At 49.1% G+C, this 23095-nt stretch overlaps 1 protein-coding gene across 2 annotated transcripts in view; it reads right to left on the bottom strand.

The window, feature by feature from the left end:
* CNTFR (ciliary neurotrophic factor receptor) overlaps window positions 1-23095 on the bottom strand; it is a 422108-nt gene that overhangs the window by 117557 nt on the left and 281456 nt on the right. For both annotated transcript variants that reach the window (XM_083702898.1, XM_083702899.1), the window contains one exon: window positions 21312-21542. In XM_083702898.1, coding sequence (XP_083559024.1) covers window positions 21312-21542 — 231 coding nt within the window. The remainder of the gene's footprint in view (window positions 1-21311; window positions 21543-23095) is intronic.

Here is a 23095-nt window from a genome sequence, read left to right as displayed (position 1 = left end):
AAAGGATGCAACTAGTGAAAAACAGGATCACAAGGGAAATCCTCAAAGGGCTTTCAGCTGCTAGCAAATTACCTTAGACAGGAGAAGCCAACAAGTTGCTCCACAGATGGGTACAACTCCAATCCCCCCTTTTCCTCCCGTACTTAGCTGGCTGGGCTTGGATGTCTTTGGGGGAAGCTCTTCCTTTGTTCCCCACCCCACCCTCCCAGGAACACTGGGTGGAGATGTGGAAGAGGGCCTTCTTGGTGGTGGCTCCTCCCAAGCATCTGAATGCCAGTCGCTGGAAAGCGTAGGAGGGGAGAGTTGCTCTTGGGCTCCGTTCCCGCTTGCAGGTTTCCCATGGAGACATCTGGTTGGCCTCCATGAGAAAGCCACTTCCGCCCTGCAGAGAAGGTGGGGGTTTGTGCGATTGGGGGAATCCCCGGCCGCGTCACTCCCTAGCCGGCCAATCAGCCGGCTAAGGGGGCGTGGCCTGCCCGGCCGGGGATCTCCCTCTTTGCCGCTTGCCAGCTGTTCCTGCTTTTCCCACCCTCCCACCCTATAAGGTTTTAGTTCCTTGACCTTGCTATGGACCTTGGTTGGTCGCCATTGAGGGGCCTGGTAGGAATTTTTCCACTTGGCAAATTGGCACCAGCCACTTGGTTTTCACCTGCCTCGTAGCAAATCGTCACAACTTTCTTGGTATTGGCGGTTAGGCATTGGTATTGCTCTGTCGATGGAAGAGGGGAGGAAGTGCCATCCCCTGCCCCACATATTGAAGGGTAGTCCGGTAAAGGATTCCGGGGGGCGTGGCCCTGTCCGAAGCCTGGGGAGGGCCTAAGGCACGCCCCCTATCGGTTCCTAGTTGATGTGCATCAGCAGGACTCCCCCTACTGGTGATTAACCCTTCCTGGACTTCAAGCGGACGGGCTGAAGTCGGATATAGTCAGTTAGGACCAATGCCTAAGCCAATACCCCTCATCACCTGTAACCAATAAAGTTGTGGCCTTATTTACCCCATTAACCTTAATAATTGTGTCATGTGTCTTTATTTCCGCTGGGGGGGGGGGGGAGAGGGAACTCGCTACACAACAGGATGCTGGACTAGATGGGTCCAGCAGGAGATGTTCTCCAAATCCTATGAGGTTATGAGCCTTTCCCCAAAGCTTTCTTGAGGATACGGGCTTGTGCACTATTGTTCTGGATTCTCTCCTGCATGTGGTGAGTGGGGACCCTGTTGCAACAGTTAATAAAGATCAGGCTTACTAGCTGCTTTGCTTCTCAATATACTCTGGTTGGTCTATGGAACCCACTGAAGGACTCTGGAATACCCTGTAAAGGAAAGGGAGTTTTTTCTACAACAATACGAAGCCTACATTGTGGGTCTCATCTGACACAGACCTTCATGGTGACCACAACAGGGAAATTATGCAGAAGGAAAAGGGGAGAAGGAAGTCCTTGCTCACATCCTGCCTGCTCTATGGTTTAGTGGAGGTTTGAACACTGGCAAGGGGATATACAAAGCGCAGCCTCCTTGCACTTGCCTGCTCTCCCTAAGCTTTCAGATATCTAAAGAAAATCTTTGTGGAGTATCTCTAACATCCTTGCTTTTGGAGGTGCATCAGAATGTGCTTTCAGCACCGTAGACATTTGAGTGCGCAGGCCTATTTCTGAACCCCTGGGCAAAGCTGGCTTGCGGACAATTTTGCACCTCTCACTCCTCCTCCTCTGCTTGGGAAGGAAATCAGACAGAGTCCGGCAGAAGGCGTTTCTGCACCAATGGAAGGAGAATCAGGACTCCCAGATCAGTGCAGCATCCCACATGGAGACCAATGTGATCTGTTTATGCTTTTATCTGCCTTCCTGATGCTGCAATGCATTTAAGAAACATTTAATTGCTGCTTTTAGCTAGGAAAAGCATTTTATGCAGAAACCTACTCTTCTAATATATTTTGAAATTATGTGCATATTTTTAGTCTAAATGAGTGGGGATACTTCTTTTTTTTAAAGAGGAATAACACCTCTGTCTCACACACACACTCCCACACAAACACAAGGGGGTCAGCCGCACTAACCTTTTGCCCCACACTGTTTAGGTGCAGTTCCACTCTTCAAAGGTCCATGTCCAAGCACGTTTCCCCCCTCTACCACTTCTCCCAGGAAAAGCAACTTTTTAACACAGAATCAGAGCAAATTGCAAGCGGGTTCTGCACCGATTGCTGTTTGCTCCAATTCAGCAGCGACACACACAAAAAGGCTTGGACACAAAGCTTCAAAGTGCCTAGAATTGCAGCCCAGAGGGAAGTCTGAATGGGCCCTCACTTTATAGCAAGTAGTCGTCTTTCTCCAATCATTAAACCTCAATGTTGGTGCAAAACTCCTGGCTGGCCCAACCCTGCCCTGTTCCTTGACGATGAGAACAGAGTCGCTTCATTTCACAACACCTAGAAGTTTTCCTTCCTCATTCTCAAACAGGCTCATACAAGCTCAGTGAAAGAGGAAATATTTTGCACGCAGAGGGGTCCCGAGTTCAAGTCCTTGGACTCTACAGTGAATAAAGGCTCAGAGGGTGAATGGAACACATCTGAAGAAAACACTGGGGCTAAGTTGCACCTCTTTCCCCTGGCCTTTAAAAAGTGAAGAATTCGCAGAATCATAGAAGTGGGAGAGTTGGAAGGGACACAAAGGATCATCTCGTCCAACCCCCTGCAATGCAGAAATAGATTTGGGGTCTTCCCTTTGTGTTGTGTATGGATGATTGATTTTGGACTGGGTTTTTTTCATTTTGTTTTTACTGTTTTAATTGTGTTTTTATATGCCGCAGCTCAACCTGGGATCGCCTAGGGAAGGGGTGGGTAAGAAATGCAAAAAACTAAGATGCATAATAAAAACAGAAGGCAGTGAAGGAGTAAGAGGAGAAACCAGCGACCTGACTGAGTTATTTGGCAACTTCTGTCTGCAAATCCCACATTAGTCTCCGTTGCAGAAATCCATCCGGGCTCACCCGAAAGGTGTGAATGTAAAAACCATCAAAGGGAGAGAAAGAAAAATTCAGCGCGGCCACGGAATTAGAGATGAAAGGTAGTTTATTTTCTGGTTAAATGCAAAAGGCTTTCAAGATAAACAGTAACAGGCCCTGCCTTGAAGCCGGCTAACAGTGTCCATATGGGATGTTTAGACCACTTTGCCTAATCCAGAGCATCAATTCACAGACCGCATCCCTCACTCACCCACCGGGCCTGTCTTCTGTTTCCAATTGCAGATGGAGGTCAAACAAGTCATTACCGTACTCTTTTCAAGGAACACTTTGGCTACAGATCTCCTAACGTCTTGCAGCCTCAGCCCAGAGCAGCTTCAGAGATGCATTTGACAGGCCAAAACTTTGTGGCTTACATTAAAGAACGGGGGGGGGGGGTCCCCTCACCCCCCAAGGGCACCTCCAAAGCATCCCTCTCCTTAATGGGGCACCTTCAACAAAACTGGGTGCCCATATGGCTTCCTAGGATGGACCGAACTCCAAGGACGCAAACAGGAGTTTGGCTCCCATGAACAACTCCTTAGGTTTGCATGGGGGAAAAAATAAGATTATCCTTTAGGAATCCTGGTCCCAGGCAAGGACAAATCTGCCTATTTCTGTTTCTCATTTCCCCCCCAGGATTACGTTCAGTTCTCTCCGCTTCCAAATCAGTTTGCGGAATTTTATCTGTTGATTTGCATGCATTTCAAAGGAGCACAGAATTGCAGAGCAAGGTTGCTTATCCAACTCCCTGAAATGAGAGGCGTGCTGAGGCTCCTTGTAAGGAGACTTATTGGTGTCCCCCGCCGCACCCCCATCCCTCATGCCCAGGGCAAGGAAAAGTTTGCTTTTTGTCACCTTTCGCACTCTGCCAGGGTCTTCCTCTTTGGCTCCCAAAGGAGTCTGTGTGTCTCGCCCAGCCACCCAGAGCAGCTGCCCAGGAAGGGTGCAGATGGGTGGGAGGGCTCCTAGCCACTCTGAGCCAGAAGGGGGAGCTGGCATTTTTGCATCCCCAGTGGGCCTGTGTCATTGGTCTTCTTCTTTGGCGATCACCCATAGCTGAGTAAGACTGTCTTCCATAAACACGGTTTGAACAATATAATAATAATAATAATAATAATAATAATAATAATAATAATAATAATAATAATAAATTATTATTATTTATACCCTGCCCATCTGGCTGCGTTTCCCCAGCCACTCTGGGCAGCTCCCAATCAAGTGTGAAAAACAATACAGCATTAAATATTTAAAACTTCCCTAAACAGGGCTGCCTTCAGATGTCTTTTAAAGATAAGACAGCTGCTTACCGTATTTTTCGTCCCATAGGACGCTCCGTCCCATAGGACGCACCTACTTTTTTGGGGGGGGGGAAATAAAGGATTTTTTTTTCTTTATTCCCCCCCCAAAAAAACCAGGTCGGGGAACAGTGGGATGGCGGTGCTGCGCCTCCCCGCTGTCCCCCGAGCTTGTGGGCCTGGCCGGTGTCTGTCCGGCGCGCGGGGCGCTCTGCTTCAGGGCACCCCGCCCACCGGGCGGCAGGCTGCGGACACCTGCGCAAAGCACAGGGCGTCCTCCAAAGGGCGCCCCGTGCTCTGCGCTGCAGGCTGCCACCCGCAAGCCTTGCGTGCCCGGGGGGAGTTCCCCTGGGCGCGCAAGGCTTGCGGATAGCTTCCTGGAGCCTGGAGAGCGAGAGGTGTTGGTGCGCACCGACGGCTCTTGCTTTCCAGGCTTCAGCGAAAGTCTGCATTCGTCCCATAGGACGCACACACATTTCCCCTTCATTTTTGGAGGGGAAAAAGTGTGTCCTATAGGGCGAAAAATATGGTATTTCCTTGACATCTGATGGGAGGGCGCTCCAGAGGGCGGGCACCACTACCCAGAAGGCCCTCTGTCTGGTTCCCTGTAACCTCACTTCTCGCAATGAGGGAACTGCTAGAAGGCTCTTGGCGCTGGATCTCAATGAGTGTGTGACTGTGGAGGCCAATTCTGGATCCACACATCCTTCTACAGTGGGGACATTGGTTTCTGGGCGGGAGTTGATCACAGTGTGGATTTGCCAAGCGTACCTTCTTCTTAGCACGATTCTCCCTTGCGTCCTGAGTTCGAGTGTCTTCAAAGCCCATGGCACCTTTGGTTAAGGCTGTTCTCCAACTGGAGCACTCGCAGGCCAGGGTTTCCCAGTTGTCAGTGCTTATACTACATTTTTTTAAGAAAAATTGCCTTCAGGTGGTCTTTAAACCTCTTTTGTTGACCACCAGCATCACACTTTCCATTTTCAAGTTCGGAACAGAGTAGTTGCTTTGGAAGATGATAATCTTATGCTCCCCACCCACAGTGGCAGTTCCATGTGCTGCACAGCCGGCGGTTGCTTGCAGCAAACCGCCCAGGCCAACTTTCTGCACCAACTGCAGGACTCTGGCGCCCTGGGACTCGTGAGGTCCTGCGGTTCAGTGGCTCTCCTGCCAGGGCGGTGGCAGCTTTCCTTTCTCCTGCCAAGCCACCAAGAGATGGAAAAGAGCATGAGCAGCAGCAGCAGCAGCCTGACCCTGCCGGGATCACATCACAAACCCTTTGAGGAAGGGATTAATTCCTGCCTCCGCTGCCTTTCTCCCTGCCGACCGCATGACTCTCCCTCGCCGCCACCTCTGCGCAGGGCCGCCTTGTTTCTTTGGCAGGCGATGCTCAGTCCCCCGAGGGAGCCGGGCGAGAGAAGAGGGGCATGTGTTTAGAGCGTTTCCACTCGGTTCCACTCTCCTGGGCTATTTCTATCTCGTCTTGTCAAAATTTATCAAGTGCGTAATTGTTTAAACAGCATTAAAGTGCCGGGAGCCAGAGCGGCTGGGAATTGTCCCGCGCCCGCCTCCGTGACTCGGGCTGACAGCTCCGGGAGGGGAAGGAGATGCTGTTGCGGAAAAGCACCAGGCCCCCTTGGGGCACGGGCATGGAGCCGCCTAGGGAGAAAGAAAGCTGCAACAAATGCACTTTCTCTCTCTGTCTCTGTGTCTATCCCCCACCACCCCAGGAGAAGGAACACTCTGATCCTAAACCACTGCGGCCTGGCGGGATATCTCCAGGAGTAGAAAAAACTGGGGAGTAAACCTTACACTAATCTGGTGCCAAACATCCTGTTGTGCTTTCCCTTTGGATCACATCAGCAAAGCTGGCCGTGGTGGTCTTGTCTTCTGGGCAGCCCAGGACCTCCAGACACACTGCCCAGACTTGCACCCAGGGAGGTCACTTTGGTGCTGCTAACACAGAAGTTTGGTTTCACCCCAAGAGGAGCACTCCACTCTCTCTCTTAAAGGAAAAGGTAAAGGGACCCCTGACCATTAGGTCCAGACGTGGCCGACTCTGGGGTTGTGGCGCTCATCTCGCTTTACTAGCCGAGGGAGCCAGCGTACAGCTGCCGGGTCATGTGGCCAGCATGACTAAGCCGCTTCTGGCGAACCAGAGCAGCGCACGGAAACGCCGTTTACCTTCCTGCCGGAGCGGTACCTATTTATCTACTTGCACTATGACATCCTTTCGAACTGCTAGGTTGGCAGGACCAGGGACTGAGCAACGGGAGCTCACCCCATCGTGGGGATTCGAACCGCTGACCTTCTGATCGGCAAGCCCTAGGCTCTGTGGTTTAACCCAAAGCGCCACCCACGTCCCACTGTCTATCTTTTAAAAAGTTTTTACATACATTATTAACTGGGGGTTGGAAGAACCGCCACAAAGATACAGAGATTGTCTGTGGAGCACTCCACTGCCTCTCAAGACAGATGGATGGCTGCAACAGCAATTCTTCAACCTTCTCCTTTGCCTTCTGCCATATAAGCCTCTAGCAATGGTGGAGAAGAGCTCTGCAGATTCCTTACAGCAGCCTTTGTAGACCTGAAAACCTTCAAAAGCTTTAGTCCACAGCTCCCAACAGCCCCAGCTGTGCCTTTTTGCACAGTCCCTCAGGCCAGCTTTCAAAGTGGTCAGAGTCCCCTAGTCACACAACCAATGCAGCAACAGGCACCACAAAAGATCATGGATCTCGTCTGCAACAGGTTTCGTGATTGCCAGTCACATCTGGGCTGAGACTTGCGATCCGCCAGCTGGTACACTGCACAGCCAATGTGGGGGTCCCCTGAGAGCAAGACCATCGGCAAGGCGGCCTCACTTCAATCGTCCTCCCCTCCCTGATGTCGCAGGTCTTGAGACATTGCAATTTCTGAGTGGGCTTTTGAGATCTTTGGACCTTGCAAGAGAAATCTATCTCTTGGGTGCATAAAGACTGAAGCAGTCTCTAAAAGCCAGGTGGCTCACTTGAGTGAATGAGTTTAGATTGAGTTTCCAAATGCCTAACTAACGGAATTAAAACCATCCTCACTGCTGAAGGCCAAACTGTGCTGGAGCTGAGCTGGGTTTCCTCTTCAACTCTTTCTCTTGGCAAAACTCCCAATGCCCAACTAGAAGAACTCAGACTGCCCATCTCTGGGGTGATCAGGTGCCCTATACCTGAGGGTATAGAGCAGTATAGAAATTCAATAAAGCACCACCACCATCATCCTCATCATCCCAAGAAACAGGAATTGACTTGACTAGGTCAACATAAGGTCTGTATAGTTAAAGCTCTGGTTTTCCCAGTAGTGATGTATGGAATTGAGAGCTGGACCATCAAGAAGGCTGATCGCCGAAGAATGGATGCTTTTGAATTCTGGTGCTGGAGGAGACTCTGGAGAGTCCCATGGACTGCAAGAAGATCAAACCAATCCATTCTGAAGGAAATCAGCCCTGAGTGCTCTCTGGAAGGACAGAGCGTGAAGCTGAGGCTTCAATACTTCGCCACCTCATGAGAAGAGAAGACTCCCTTGAAAAGACCCTGATGTTGGGAAAGATGGAGGGCACAAGGAGAAGGGGACGACAGAGGACGAGATGGTGGGACAGTGTCTTCGAAGCTACCAGCATGAGTTTGACCAAACTGCGGGAGGCAGTGGAAGGCAGGAAGGAGTGCCTGGCGTGCTCTGGTCCAGAGGGTCACAAAGAGGCGGACACGACTAAACAACAACAGGTCAACATGGAAATTAAACACATGCAAAACAGAAACAGAAGACAGAGACAAAGGGAGAGGAAAGGAGGGAGAAGGGGGAGAAGGAGAAGTACCCACACAAAAGGCAAGTGGCCTTTTACCTCTTCCAAAACAAAAGGCAACTTTTATTGGAAATCTGGGGGGGGGGGGGCGGCAGAGAAGTTTGCCAGGCAGGCAACTATCCAGTGGAACTCAGTGCCAGAGGATGCAATCTTTGCAAATGCAAAGCTGAGTTGGGCATCTCCATGATTATTTATTTGTACATGGATTAATGAGATGCCGTTCTCAAAAGCAAGACAAGGCAACTTTCAGCATAAAAAAAAGAAGAAACCCACACAAGAAAAGCTCATTTATATTCAGAGCGAAACCAATTAACGCTGAGAAAGTTGGCACAAACCTGAAAAACCCCAACTCTGCTGGTAGGAGACCGTCTAGGGCTGGGAAGGATTAGAGTGAGATTGTCCCAGGGGCAGCTTTGCTAGAGATCTGTCATCGGATGCCGCGGAAGCATCGGCCCCTTCCAGAGGCGGGAGACAGATGCGGATCCAGCCAGCCGCTGCTGGGAGCCCTGGTGGTGCTGGCTGAAGCCAGAGAAACTGGCACCGTCCCAGGGAAAGGCCACGGCTTGGCCCCCAATGCAGACTGCCGCTCCCCTGTCTCAGGGGGCAGCTCATGGCTACCTACGCAGGTATTAGGAGAGTGACACCTGCCCCACTGGCCAGCGCTGGCTAGGAGAGCCTTCTGGAGAGACCACCTTTGCCAGGCTGAGAAGCTGCCAGCCAGGCAGGCCTGCACCCCACACAGGCCTCAGCCGTCCCTGCAGCGATCAGCTTTCTTGGGGGAAAAGGCTGTGGGGGAGTTGTTTACACAGCCATTTGGATCCTTTAATTATTTCGCTGGTTTTGTCATGTTAACAAGGATAAACAAGCACACAAGAGGAAAAACTGGGCTGCTGTCCATTTGCACGGCCAAGGCAGCATCATCCGTCAGGCGGAAGGCAGGCCCGGAAAAACAAAACAAAAAGGGTCTGGGGTTTACTATAAAGCAAGGGGTTCTTCTTCTCCTGCCCTACATGTCGGGGCATCTGTGGGGCATCTGCCGCACACATGTTGCAGGCAGGAATGCCTTTTTAAAACCCAAAGTTAAAACTGACTTTACTTTCACCAAAGTCTATTTCACTAGATCCCTGCAGAGAAATTAAGTGCAGAGAATGAGGCTGCAGATCTGAAGATCTATTGGGTTTCTTTCCTTTCTATTTTTCTAGTGGACACGATTCCTGGCTATTTCCATCTCTGGCTCAAAAATCTCATGATGCTGGAGGGGTCTTTCGGGAAGCACTTGTGAGTGGGGGCCCAGGTGTGAGTGGGAGCCCTGCTGCCCGCAATCTGGCCTCAGCATTCTGCGCAGCTGCTGCTCCCAAACGAGACCCAAGGGCCGCCCCACAAGGAGCGCATTACAGCAATCCAGCCTCAGGGTTGCCAGTGCATGGAATGCATTGGTCAGGTCACCCTCGTCCAGGAATGGCCGCCATTGGCCAACCAAAAGAAGCTGGTGGAAGGAACTCCTAGCTGCAGGGAACACATGGGCCTTTGCTAGAACCTGGGAGAGAGCCTCTGCCAGCCTGTGTAGAGAATACTCAGCTACATGGGCCAGCAGTCTGATTTGGCATAAGGCCAACCAACTTTTTATAATAATAATAATAATAATAATAATAATAATAATAATATAATTTATTATTTATACCCCACCCATCTGGCTGGGTTTCCCCAGCCACTCTGCGCAGCTCCCAACCAAATATTAAAAACACAATACAGCAATAATTTATGTTATTGTGTCTCAAAGGAAGGTCAAGGACCCCTGGATGGTTAGGTCCAGTCAAACTTGACTATGGGGTGTGGCACTCATCTCGTTTCAGGCTGAGGGAGCTGGCGTTTGTCCACAGACAGCTTTCCGGGTCATGTGGAATCTGTCTTGTGCGCAGAATCTGTCTTGCGCGCAGAAGGTATCGGGTTCAAGAAGCAGTTCTGAGCTGGATGAACCAGCAGGGATCAGCAAACTTTTTCCGCAGTGGGCCAGTCCACTGTCCCTCAGACCATGTGGTGGGCCAGACTATATTTTGAAAAAAAATATGAACAAATTCCTATGCCCCACAAATAACCCAGAGATGCATTTTAAATAAAAGGGCACATTCTCCTCATGTAAAAACACACTGATTCCTGGACCGTCTGCAGGCCAGATTGAGAAGGTGATTGGGCTGAATCCGGCCCCCGGGCCTGAGTTTGCCTACCCATGATGAACCAGTGTTGCCTGATGCGGGGCTTATCCACACTGATCCTGGTCCATGTCACAGAATCATAGACTCACAGAATATTACGAGTTGGAAGGGACTCCAAGGGTCATCTAGTCCAACCCACTGCAACGCAGGAATCTCAGCTAAAGCATCCATGGCAGATGGCCATCCAACCTCTGCTTAAAAACCTCTGTGCTTTAAAAAGCCATATCTGAGCACCTTCTATTTTTCTCTGGAGCTTTCTTTGCAAAAAACCCACTCTTTAAAGCTGAATTGGAGCAAATGGCTATTTGTGTTTCCTGTGGATTGCAGTTTTGCAAGGAAAGAGGGAGGGAGGGGAGGGAGAGAAGAAATAATAATAATAATAATAATAATAATAATAATAATAATAATAATAATAAATTTTATTTATACCCCGCCCTCCCCAGCCAAGGCCGGGCTCAGGGCGGTTAACAACCAATAATAAAAATGAGTTGAATGAATACAACTTAAAAACAAGATTAAAATACAACATTAAAACAATTAAAATGCAGCCTCATCACAGGAGGAGAAAAGAAAAAGAAAGAGGAGGAATCAAATTGAAATGGCCCTTAGACAGAGTTGGACCATGCCTGGGAAGCATGGAGGAATGGTGAGTATGGATAACCCTCAGATAAGGCAGCGTCTTTCCTCTGCCCTGTTTATGAAGGATGGTTCAGGGCTCTGAACTCGCCGGCCATCATTCCGAACTTCCTGTCTCGCAAGACCATTCTCCCTCGCCGGATAGCATTTCCCATTTCCTCCTTCCAATCTCTCTGCCAGAAAAACCTATTATCTTACTTAACCTAAAGCTAACCTCAGCAAAGACGGGGCCTTCATATTTCAAGCGTACGGGCAAAGGGGGCGGTCTTCATTGCAGCCCACGGTGTATTTGCAAACCATTACCCCGTCCTCTCTCCATCTTCATTTTCTGAGAGATGGCCTGGCCTTGGGACTTTCCCGTAATGTTTTCTGCTTTCTAAATCTGTTGGCGATCGGAGGGGAGTTGGGCAGAACCCTCCTTCCTCCTCGCAGGCTTACATGCCCTCTGGTAGCCCCGCGGCCCCCTCCCAGTCCGAGCCCCATCTCTCAGCCCCAACAGCAGCGGCCCGGAAAATTGTTTACAAAGGAGGAGGGAAGGATATTTTGATTGTTTGTGACACCGGCTGCCCCGGATTATCATGTTTTGCTGAGCGAGCCGAGGAAGCCTCTTCGGGCGATGCTGCAGGCGGACTCTTGGGAAGCCCCAGAAGGAACAGAGGAGGAAGGCGAAATTGAGACCTGCTCCAGAGCATGTCGTAAGACTGCTGGATCAAGCTGGCCACCCACCTAATCCAGCATCCTGTTCTCAGTGGGGTCCACCAGATCCCCCAAGGGAGACCAGCAAGCCGAGTTTGAGAAAGCCTCTCCTGCCTGCAGAGGGGAGAGGTTGTGAGCGGGAGCAGCTTCCCACAGGGGCAGAGGGGTGTGTACGGCTCCCTGCTCCTGATTGCTTCAGCTGCCGCGGCCAAGCCTTCTGGCCAACCAATAGGGCTGGCTGGTGGGCGGGGCTAGCCACATTTAAACAGCCTGCTCAGCTCCCAGTCTGTTCCTGCTTTCTCCAGATCTCCTGCCCTCCGTCCCTCTTAGCTCAGCTTCTTTTTGCGTATTGACCTTGCTATGGACTTCGGCTGCTTGCCTTGGTTGCCCAAGGGGCCTGGTAGGACTGTTTTATCCATTTGGCAAATTGGCACCAGCCTCTTGGTTTTTTCACCTACCTCGTAGCAACTTGTCACAATTTGCTGGTATTGGCGGTTAGGCATTGGAATGTGTGTGCTGTGTTGGAGGATTGGGTATGGGCCATCATCTACCCCTCCTCTTTTGGGTATTCCGTTAAAGGAATGTGGCAGTCGTGGATCCTGTCCGATGCCCTGCTGGTGGCTAGGGCCATGGCACGACCCCCGGTGATGTCATGGGGGAGCTTCCAGTTGTATTTGCATCAACAAGCTCCTCCCATTGGTTGTTAACCCTGAAATGACTCCCGTGGTATTGCTGTTTCATCCAATGCCTTAGCCAATACTACTCACATGCTGTAACCAATAAAAGTTGTAGCCTAATTTTGCCCATTAACCTTAATAATTGTGTCATGTGTCTTTATTTCCACTGGGGGGGGGGGAGGGACTCGCCACGCAACAAGAGCAACTCTCTCCTCCTGCAATGTCCAGCTACTGAGATTCAGAAGCATTGCTACCATCCTGGCTGGTAACCCTCAACAGCAGTCTCCTCCAGGGCCAAATTAAGACCTTTAGAGGCACTAAGATTTTGGTGCCCCCCCCCCCAAATATATCTAATTCAAAATGGGGGAAAATCAATAAACCATAAAATAGATTTTATTTTTTGAAATGAAACAAAACCACAGTAAGATGGAAAACAATGTTGATTTTGGTATACTGTACTTCCACTTAATATTTGAATTTTTTCTCTCCTACTTTTTTCTAATTGCAAAGTCCTTTGATCAGAACCTCAAAACTAATTATTACAATCGCACACCTGCTTCTATGCTAAGTAGATATGAGAGGCATCTATCTAGCCTGTCTTGCTGCATAGTTGTTCTGTTGGGATTTTTAATATACCTCAACTGAGAAAATGAGTGCTCAGCTGAGCAATCTGTGAACATTCATGTTAAATCTCTAGCAATGGGAAATTTCTGCAGTACCCCCTTCCTTTGATGCCCACAGCATGTGCTTATTTTACTTAATGCTTAATCCAGCCCTGCTCTCCTCTATGGATTTGCCTAATCTTCTAAAGCCACCTAGGTTGGCAGCCCTCACTGCCTCCTGCAGGAGTGAGTTCCACAGATTAACAGAAGTGAGTTCCACAGATTAACTGTGTGAAGAAGTGAGTTCTACAGATTAACAGTCCTGAATCTCACAACAACCAGCTTCTTCCATCGCTATGAGAGAGGGAGAAAAGGCTTTCTCTATCCAAGGCATGATCTTACAACCATCTATCATGTCCCCTCCCCTTTTTTCTCTAAACTAAAAGAGTCCCAAACACTGCAACTTTTCCACATAGGTAATTCAGGGTCTGGGAAAGTCCACTCCTGGCTCCTGGAAGAGCTTCCATTTCCCATTCCTGCCACCAATCCTTGCAGTTCAAGTGCACAAATCCAACTTTTTATGCGTCCCCGTCTGTGGCACATCTAATCTGCAAATCTAATCTTAATTTTGTCCTGACAGCGGCCCTGCAGGGTAGACCACTCACTCCCATTTTACAGATAGAAGCGGTAAGTCCGTGATTGTCCTGGGGCCACCTAACAGGCAGAACCTCAAGGGGGTCCAGGATCAGGACCAGATTCCTCTCTCCTGGCCAGCCCTGGCTCATGACCTGAGAAGGTACAGAGGAGGCGAAATGCCCAAAGGGAGGTTGAGGAAGAAGCCCACTGCTGAGGCCACAAACTTCTCCATGTAAGAAAAGCCGCCTGGGTGGAAGTCAGGCTTCTCCAAAATGCTGATCAAGGAACTTTCCAATAAATGCAATCATCTCCCTGGCTTGGAACATCCTCAGCATTAATTCGTTTATGGCTGATGGATAGATGGAGCAGGGCCTCCTTCTTGCACAAGGGCTGTGCAATTCTCTCTTGGCACTGCATTTTGCTATGAGACAATTTGGACATCAGCTGTGGGAGCAGCCTTGCAATGTGCCTGCTGGCGGCTGCATGTGAATCTGTTCTCGCTCTCTCTTGCTGCTTCATCCACTGAGATACAGGAGAACGTTGGTCTCTGGGGTTGCAAGAGGCCAACATTTTGTGGTGGCCAACGGCATTGCATTGTTGCCGGTCAGGAAGAGACCAGCCTCTCCTGAGCCCAGCACCCCTTACAAAGCAGCACCCCCTGATGATAGCACAAGAGCCTCAGCACCAGCACCAAAAGAGCCTGCAGGATCAGGCCAAAGGGGGCCCATGTAGTCCAGAATCCTGCTCTCATAGCAGAAAACCAGATGTCCCAAAGAGAAACCCGCAAGCGGGATCGAAGCGCAAGAGCCTTACCGTCTCCTGTGGTTTCCATCAGAATGTGAGAAGAGCATTTGCAGGATCAAGCCAATGTCCCATTGAATTCAGCATCCTGCGCTCACAGTGGCCAACCAAATACCCTTTTTTGAGAAGCCTGCAAGCAGAATCTGGCTTTCAGGAACTGGCCTTCAGAAGCACGGCTGCCCTTATTGAAGGAGCAGAATGCATGATAGCCATGGCTAGTGGGCATCAACAACCTTGATGGCAGAAAGTGAGGAGGAATTAAATAACCTTTTAATGAGGGTGAAAGAGGAGAGCGCAAAATATGGTCTGAAGCTCAACATCAAAAAAACAAAGATCATGGCCACTGGGCCCATCACCTCCTGGCAAATAGAAGGGGAAGAAATGGAGGCAGTGAGAGATTTTACTTTCTTGGGCTTCATGATCACTGCAGACGGTGACAGCAGTCATGAAATTAAAAGACGCCTGCTCCTTGGGAGAAAGGCGATGGCAAACCAAGACAGCATCTTAAAAAGCAGAGACATCACCTTGCCAGCAAAGGTCCATATAGTTCAAGCTATGGTTTTCCCAGTAGTGATGTATGGAAGTGAGAGCTGGACCATAAAGAAGGCTGATCACCGAAGAATGGATGCTTTTGAGTTATGGTGCTGGAGGAGACTCTTGAGAGTCCCAGGGACTGCAAGAAGATCAAACCTATCTGGAAAGACAGATCCTGAAGCTGAGGCACCAATACTTTGGCCACCTCATGAGAAGAGAAGACTCCCTGGAAAAGACCCTGATGTTGGGAAAGATGGAGGGCACAAGGAGAAGGGGACAACAGAGGACGAGATGGTGGGACTGTGTTCTCGAAGCTACCAGTATGAGTTTGACCAAACTGTGGGAGGCAGTGGAAGACAGGAGGGCCTGGCGTGCTCTGGTCCAGGGGGTCACAAAGAGGCAGACACGACTAAATGACTCAACAACAACAAGTGGGCATCAACACCCTTCTCTTCCAGCAACTTACCAGTGCTTAAAAGAAATGCAAGTGGAATACAGTCTTCTGGCTCAGAGGAGAAGAAGAAAGCAACCTCTCTATTCCCTGCTGCATCTGGTGCCCAGCTGAGGGATAGAACCAGCTCCAATGGCATGGGGAGAAATCCATATTTATTAGCAACTAAGGGCTGATCACCTGATAATCAGAGGCTGGCAGGCGGGGAGGCCCCAGGATTGCTCACAGCCTGGCCAAAACCGCAGGCAAGCAATAGATCTGCCTTTCCACCCCTCCTCCCTTGATGCTCAACCCCCCCCCCCAATCCCTTCCTGGCTCTGCTGTGTCTGTTTGTTTTGCTGTTGATTCGCTTGGCTTTTTCCATGTCATTTTCTGTCAAACCGCACACATTTTCCCTTCCCGTTGCCAGCTATTTAGTGACAGATTGAAGCTGGGGGGGGGGCAAGGCTGGAAGTGGAGAGGAGAGCCTGTAGAGAGGACCGCCCCCCCTTTACGGCTACAGCGGGTGGCTCCACGCCAGCTTCCCCAGCTCTGGAATTGATCCTGGCTTCCACCTGCTCTGCAGGCAATTACGCACACATGGCCCGGGATGGCTAAATCCGGCCCCCACCTCCCCTCCAAAGAGCTCGCGGCAGGGCTTCAACCTGGGGCGGTGGTGGTGGCAGTGGCAAGGGCAGGACCGAGAGGAAACCTGTGTTTCCTGCCCCCGAAACCAGCATTTCAAATTGCAGTGTTTCTTCTGAGAGTGCTGCCTAAGTGGGAACAGCACGACCGCGGCCTCCAGCAGCGACTGGCTCTGAAGAGGGAGCACCAGGGAGTTTGTAAGTGGCGAAACAGTTGCTTGTTTCCCTCTCTCCTTTCCTGCAGTTTCCAACAACTGGGATTTAGAAGCATCGCTGCCTTCGACCCTGGAGGCAGAGAACAGCCATTGTGACCAGGAGCCTTCGAGAGCCCTCTCCTCCTCCGCAAATTTGTCTGAACCTCTTTTAAAGTCATCCCAGTTGGTGGCCGTTACTGCCTCTTGCGGCAGCGAGTTCCACCATTTAACTCTGCGCCGCAGGAATGGCGGTAGCCCTCTCCTCCATGAATTTGTCCCACCCCCTTTTAAAACTGTCAGGTGCCGGTGGTGGTTGTTCGTGAGTAACCAGGCAGGACTCCGACCTGCCTTTACAGGTTTAATTGGTGCAAACTATATCCTGAGAAATCTCTATGTGGGACAAGAAGCTACAGTTAGAACTAGATATGGAACAGCTGATTGGTTCAAAATTGGGAAAGGAGTACGTCAAGACTGTATATGGTCTCCCTCCTTATTTAACTTATATGCAGAATTCATCGTGCAAAAGGCTGGGCTGGATGAAGCCCAAGCCGGAATTAAGATTGCCAGAAGAAATATCAACAACCACAGATATGCAGAGGACACAACCTTGATGGCAGAAAGTGAGCAGGAATTAAGGAACCTTTAATGAGATGGTAAAGAGCGCAAAATATGGTTTGAAGCTCAACAGCAAAAAAACTAAAATCATGGCCACTAGTCCCATCACCTCCTGGGAAATAGAAGGGGAAGAAATGGAGGCAGTGAGAGATTTTACTTTCTTGGGCTCCATGATCACTGCGGATGGTGACAGCAGTCATGAAATTAAAAGACGCCTGAAAAGCAATGACAAACCTAGACGGCTGAAAAGCAATGACAAACCTAGACAGCATCTTAAAAAGCAGAGACCTCACCTTGCCAACAAAGGTCCGTAGAGTTCAAGCTATGGTTTTCCCAGTAGTGATGTATGGAAGTGAGAGCTGGACCATAAAGAAGGCTGATCACCAAAGAATGGATGCTTTTGAGTTATGGTGCTGGAGGAGACTCTTGAGAGTCCCATGGACTGCAAGAAGATCAAACCTATCTGGAAAGACAGATCCTGAAGCTGAGGCACCAATACTTTGGCCACCTCATGAGAAGAGAAGACTCCCTGGAAAAGACCCTGATGTTGGGAAAGATGGAGGGCACAAGGAGAAGGGGACGACAGAGGACAAGATGGTGGGACAGTGTTTTCGAAGCTACAAACATGAGTCTGACCAAACTGCGGGAGGCAGTGGAAGACAGGAGTGCCTGGCGTGCTCTGGTCCATGGGGTCATGAAGAGTCGGACACGACTATACGACTAAACAACAACAGCAACAACAACGAGCACAGGAGCCAACTCCTAGGGGCTGAGGTCCCTTCAGCCCCCCCTAAAATGTTTGAGGGCGCTGTCCCCCCCAAAAAAGTTGTTGGGCATTGCCATTCAAATGGTGCATGTTGTGGGTCTTGTGATTGACAATGCAGTGTGGTGCTTACCTGTCCACCCCCCCCCAATATTTTATTCAAATATTTATTCAATGTGATCCAGCACAATCTTATGTTCTTATGGTGGGGACTGGACCTGGGACATTCTGCATGCCAAACAGGTGTCCTGCCACTGAGTTGCCTTTGCTCTCCCAGTCAGATTACGCCGACTCCCATTCAACTTACGGGAAACTGAGTCAGAGTGCGACATAACCAAAATGCATCTCGGACAGAGGTGACCATTGGCCAGACGCCTCCTGTCTTCCTAGCCCCCTCCAGACACTTGTTCTCAAAAGATGCTGGAGCTACTTTGCGTAGGGGCAGCAACCATCGCAGTGCCATGCCGTTAATCATGCACCGGGGGCGGGAGAGTGTTAGATTAAAATCCTGCCAATTAAATTAATTGCCCTGAGAGCGCCTCACCTGATTAGCGCCATGCATCTTTAATTGCAAGGCAACCACCAAGAGTTCTGCTGCTGTTCTGAAGACCCTTCTGTGAGCTGATGCTGAGAATCTTTGGATGGAGCTCACCTGTCACCCGCCCCCCTTGGGAAGAGCTGCAGGTGAACCCTACCCTAATGGGAACCAGCAGGATTCGTACTCACAGCATCGTGTCCTCGTTCTCCACATCCACCCCTCACCACCCTCTGCCTCTAGCTCAAAAGCTGCAGTGCAGGGAGTGCCAGGTCAAATCGGTAATGATACACTGGGCAAAGGATTTGGGACACAAGATTCAGGTGGCAGATTGGGAGCGGTTATGGGAAACAGACCTGAAATACACGGCATGTTGTACACTGAAAGAAAATTATATGAAAATTGATGTACCAGTGGTATTTGACTCCTAGCAAGTTAGGAAAAATGTATAGAACAAGGGAACCAGGCAGAGGGCCTTTTCGGTGGTGGCGCCCGTCCTGTGGAATGCCCTCCCATCAGATGTCTAGGAGATAAACAACTATCTGACGTTTAGAAGACATCTGAAGGCAGCCCTGTTTAGGGAAGTTTTTAATGTGTGACATTTTAATGTATTTTTAATCTTTGTTGGAAGCCGCCCAGAGTGGCTGGGGTACAAATAATAAATTATAATTATAGAACAAGTACAACTACCTGCTGGAAATGTTAAGAAGAAGAAGGTACCTTTTATCATATGTGGTGGATGTGGAAGGTAATAAAAGCTTTCTGGGAGATGATATATAATGAAATGGATTTTTTTTTTAAATAACCTTTGTTAAAAAACCAGAATTTTTATTAGGAAATATAGGTACCGACGTCCCAAAAGATCAGAAAAGACTTATGTACGGGACAAGAGCTGCTTGGATGGTATTAGCCCAAAGAAGACAAACCCAGCTGATGGACTATGCTGAGATGGCAAAGCTGACTGGAAAACTCAGCAATCAAGAGGACAAAAACTTTAAAAAACAAGGGGGAGAATTTAATTTATAATTTATCTAGGAGATCACTGCAAGCAGATGGAAACATTAGGAGGATTTTAATCCCACTTGTAATGTAACAAATACCATAGATAATATGAATTGATATAAAATATATATCATGGAATAATATGCAGTTTTTAATGTTGATAATAAGACCCACAGAGCTTATTGGGGGGGAGTCACGAGTAACCGCTATATATGAATATGTATTTGGATTGTTATAATTTTACGTTTTTAAAACCAATAAAAATAATTTCCCCCCCCCCAACCCAAAAAAGGAAAAGAGGAGACTGCGAGGAGATATGAGAGCCACCTTTAAATATCTCAAGGGCTGCCACATGGAAGGGGCAACAAGTTTGTTTCCCCCTGCTCCGGAGGGCAGGACTCGAACCCACGGCTTCAAGTTTCAAGAAAAGAGATTCTGACTTAACATCAGAAACAATGTTCTGACGGCTGTTTGACAGCGAAACAGACTTCCTATGGAAGGTTGTGGTCTCTCCTTCCTCGGAGGTTTCTAAGCAGAGGTTGGATGGCCCTCTGTCTTGGATGCTTTAGCTGAGATTCCTGCATTGCAGGGGGTTGGACTAGAGAATCTCTAGGGGTCCCTTCCAACTCTACAATTCTATGCACCGGTAAGATAGGGGCTAAGGAGAAGACCCTTGCTCTTTGCACTTGCTGCCTAGCAACTGTCCAGGACGCAGCTCAGATACTGAAATAAATACAATCTGAAGCTAATGCTTTATCACTCCTCCTGGCACCAATTCGAGAGCAGATAAGTTGCTGCGTTGCACCTCCACCCCCCCCTTCCCTATTTCCATATCTTCCCCACTGTCACTGCAGAACAGAATCTTTGCTCTCTCCTTTCATGCACTCCAATTCTTATCCACACAGAAGGTTTGCAACACAGATCTGATCAGAGTAAAACGGTTCCATGCTAACTTTGACTGTTGATATGTATTTGTGCTTGTCCTTGGGGACCTAGCCAGCCATCTCCCTCTAGCACTGGTTAGTCTGCCCAGCAGAGGTAAGGAAAAAGGAGCCAAACTAAAGGATCACAACTAACACCAAGTATTATTATGCAGATTCTGCAGCTGGCGAATGATGCAAGAGCTCATCCGTGGGCATGGTAGAAAAGAAGGCTGAGGAGCGTAGCCTGGGAGATTTCATTTCCTCCAGGATTTGCACCCCTAAGCAAATACTCCATTGCTCAACCCTTGCTGCAACCCCCCCCCCCCAGTACAGTGGACGTTCAGGTTGTGAACGTGATCCGTGCGGGAGGCACGTTCGCAACCCGCAGCACCATGTCTGCGCACGCGCGGGTCACAATTTGGTCTTCTGCGCATGTGCAAAGCATGATTTAGTGCTTCTGCGCATGCACAAGTGCCGAAACCTGTAAGTAACACGTTCTGGTACTTCCGGGTTCAGCACAGTGCGCCACCCAAAAACGCACAACCTGAAGCATCTGTAACCCGAGGTATCACTGTAATAATTGTCTAGGAAACAAGAGAGACTTCTTGCTCTTTCTTTACCCTCATTGCCTCCTCCCCAACCAGAATCTGGATTGCATGGCATGGACCTGGTTTTGTTTGCACATGTTACTCAGTATATGTTAGAGAAACAACAACAACAACAGATTTGCAATTCCCTCTTCGAGTGAACTTTCAAATAGTAGCTTCTGCCATGCTGACTGGCGCTGCATTCATGTGAACACTTGCCATGATTGTTGATTTAATAATAATAATACAGTGGTACCTCCAGTTGCGGATGGGATCCGCTCCGGAGCTCCGGCCGGACCCTGAGGTCTCCGCAACTGGAGGTGCCGTTTCTGCACATGTGCACGGTGCGCAGAGTGCTTCTGCTCATGCACGAGAAGCGAAAACTGAAAGTATACCCGAAGTTTATGTTACCCAAGTAAGCAGAGGTTCCACTGTAACAACAACAACAACATCTCACCCATCTGGCTGGGTTTCCCCAGTCCCTTGTGCTATTGGTTTCTTACTTGCTTTTTTAAAACACTGCTGTCATTTTATTTGCCACCCTGAGCATATTCTTTCAGAGAAAGGGAGGATGGAAACACCAAAAAGAATGAAAAAAGGATAAATAAAACCCAAGGGTGCATTTTCATAAGCACAAGACGCAAAGGGGAGGAGGTGTGGAGAGGAGCAAGAGGACGAACTTCCCGGCGCCATTTACTCACTTCCTACTTTCAGGTTGACCCGATACTTGAGATGCCAAGAGGAGCCCTCGTAGCAGGAGTACTGTCCGCTGTGGGAGAGGTCCACGTTCCGGAGGACGAGGCGGGAGCCGTTGAGATGGGATGCATCCAGGTCGGTGCTGTTGGCCGTCCAAGTGACCGTGGCATCCCTGTCCACAGACCCACACTGTAGCGTTACGTCGGTCCCCAACTGCGCGTAGTGAATGTGGGATTCTGGGAATCAAAGAAGAGAAGATGTTCATTCATACCTGCCCCTTTGCCTTTCCCACTCAGTCACTTCCATCGGCAGAACTGGCACTAGTTACAGGTGCCACCTTATACCTGCTCCACATCTGTAAGAAATCAGAGTGTTTGAGGACCGGGACATTCACAGGGAAACCAAAATGCTTGTTTACAAAGCTGTTGTACTACCAACTTTACTGTTCGCTTGTGAAACATGGACCACTTATAAACACCATCTCCAACTCCTCAAAAGATTCCCTCAATGGTGTCTCTGAAAATTTTTACACATCACTTGGGAAGACAGGCGAACTAATACCAGTGTCCTGGAAGAAGCAAAGATCACCAGTGTTGAAGCAATGATTCTTCAGCATCAACTTCGTTGGACTGGTCATGTTGTGTGGATTCCTGATTATCATCTTCCAAAGCAACTACTCTACTCCGAACTTAAAAATGGAAAGCATAATGCTGGTGGTCAACAAAGGAGGTTTAAAGATTCTCTCAAGGATTATTTTTTTAAAAAATGCAGTATAAATGCAGTGCTCTAATTGGAGAACCAAAGGTGTCATGGGTTTTGAAGACACTTGAACTCAGGATGAAAGGGAGAAACGTGCTAAGAGGAAGACACGCTTGGCAAATCCACACCGTGATCAACTCCCATCAGGAAACCAATGTCCCCGCTGTGGAAGGACGTGTGGATCCAGAATTGGCCTCCACAGTCCCTTACAGACTCATTGTTAAGACCGTGTTTATGGATGACAGTCTTACTCAGGTATGAGGGATCGCCAAAGAAGAAGGTGTCCTATTCAACAACAACAATTTTATTATTTATACCTTGCCCCAGTAACTCCTGACGGATACCAACATATATAAAATCATAATAAAACATTAAACATTAAGAAACTTCCCTATAAAGCTCTGCTTTCAGATGTCTTTTAGAGGTTGTATAGTTACTAAACTACTTGGCTTGGGGGTTACATGACTTCATACCCTCCAACATTTCTCCGATGAAAATAGGGACGTCCTAAGGAAAAGTGGGATATTCTGGGATCAAATCAGAAACTGGGACGGCTTCTGAAAATCTGGGTCTGTCCCTGGAAAATACGGTCTGTTGTTGGGACTGCAGAAGAGTTTACACATCTCGCCACGGATAATTATCCTATAACGGTGGCTCAGATAGCAAGATACTTGGACCAAAGGTGTGCTTTGTCACCAGCAGAGCGACATTGTCCACATCAGAAATCAGACCTGCCGGATTGACTGCATGGGCATCTCTGAGAGAAACCTTTTCTGACAGCCCTGACTCTTGCTAAACTGCTCATGACCGATGCTGACTCCCTCCTGCAGCGGCGCACATGACAGCTTTCGCTCCTGGGTATAGAAGGCCACACACCGCAGCACAGGTCAACAACAAGCATGCGAGTCTTGAAGGTGCCACAAGACCTGTTGTGTCTGCAGTAAAGAGAGGGAAAGCGTTCCTTCGGAGGCATCATCAGTCGAGTTGAAAAAACAGTAGGGGAAATATTTACCAGCTAGGAAACACAACA

Source organism: Podarcis gaigeae, assembly GCF_964106915.1.
Source record: "Podarcis gaigeae genome assembly, chromosome: 11".
Classification (NCBI taxonomy): domain Eukaryota; kingdom Metazoa; phylum Chordata; class Lepidosauria; order Squamata; family Lacertidae; genus Podarcis; species Podarcis gaigeae.
This window is presented reverse-complemented; position numbering and strand designations above follow the sequence as displayed.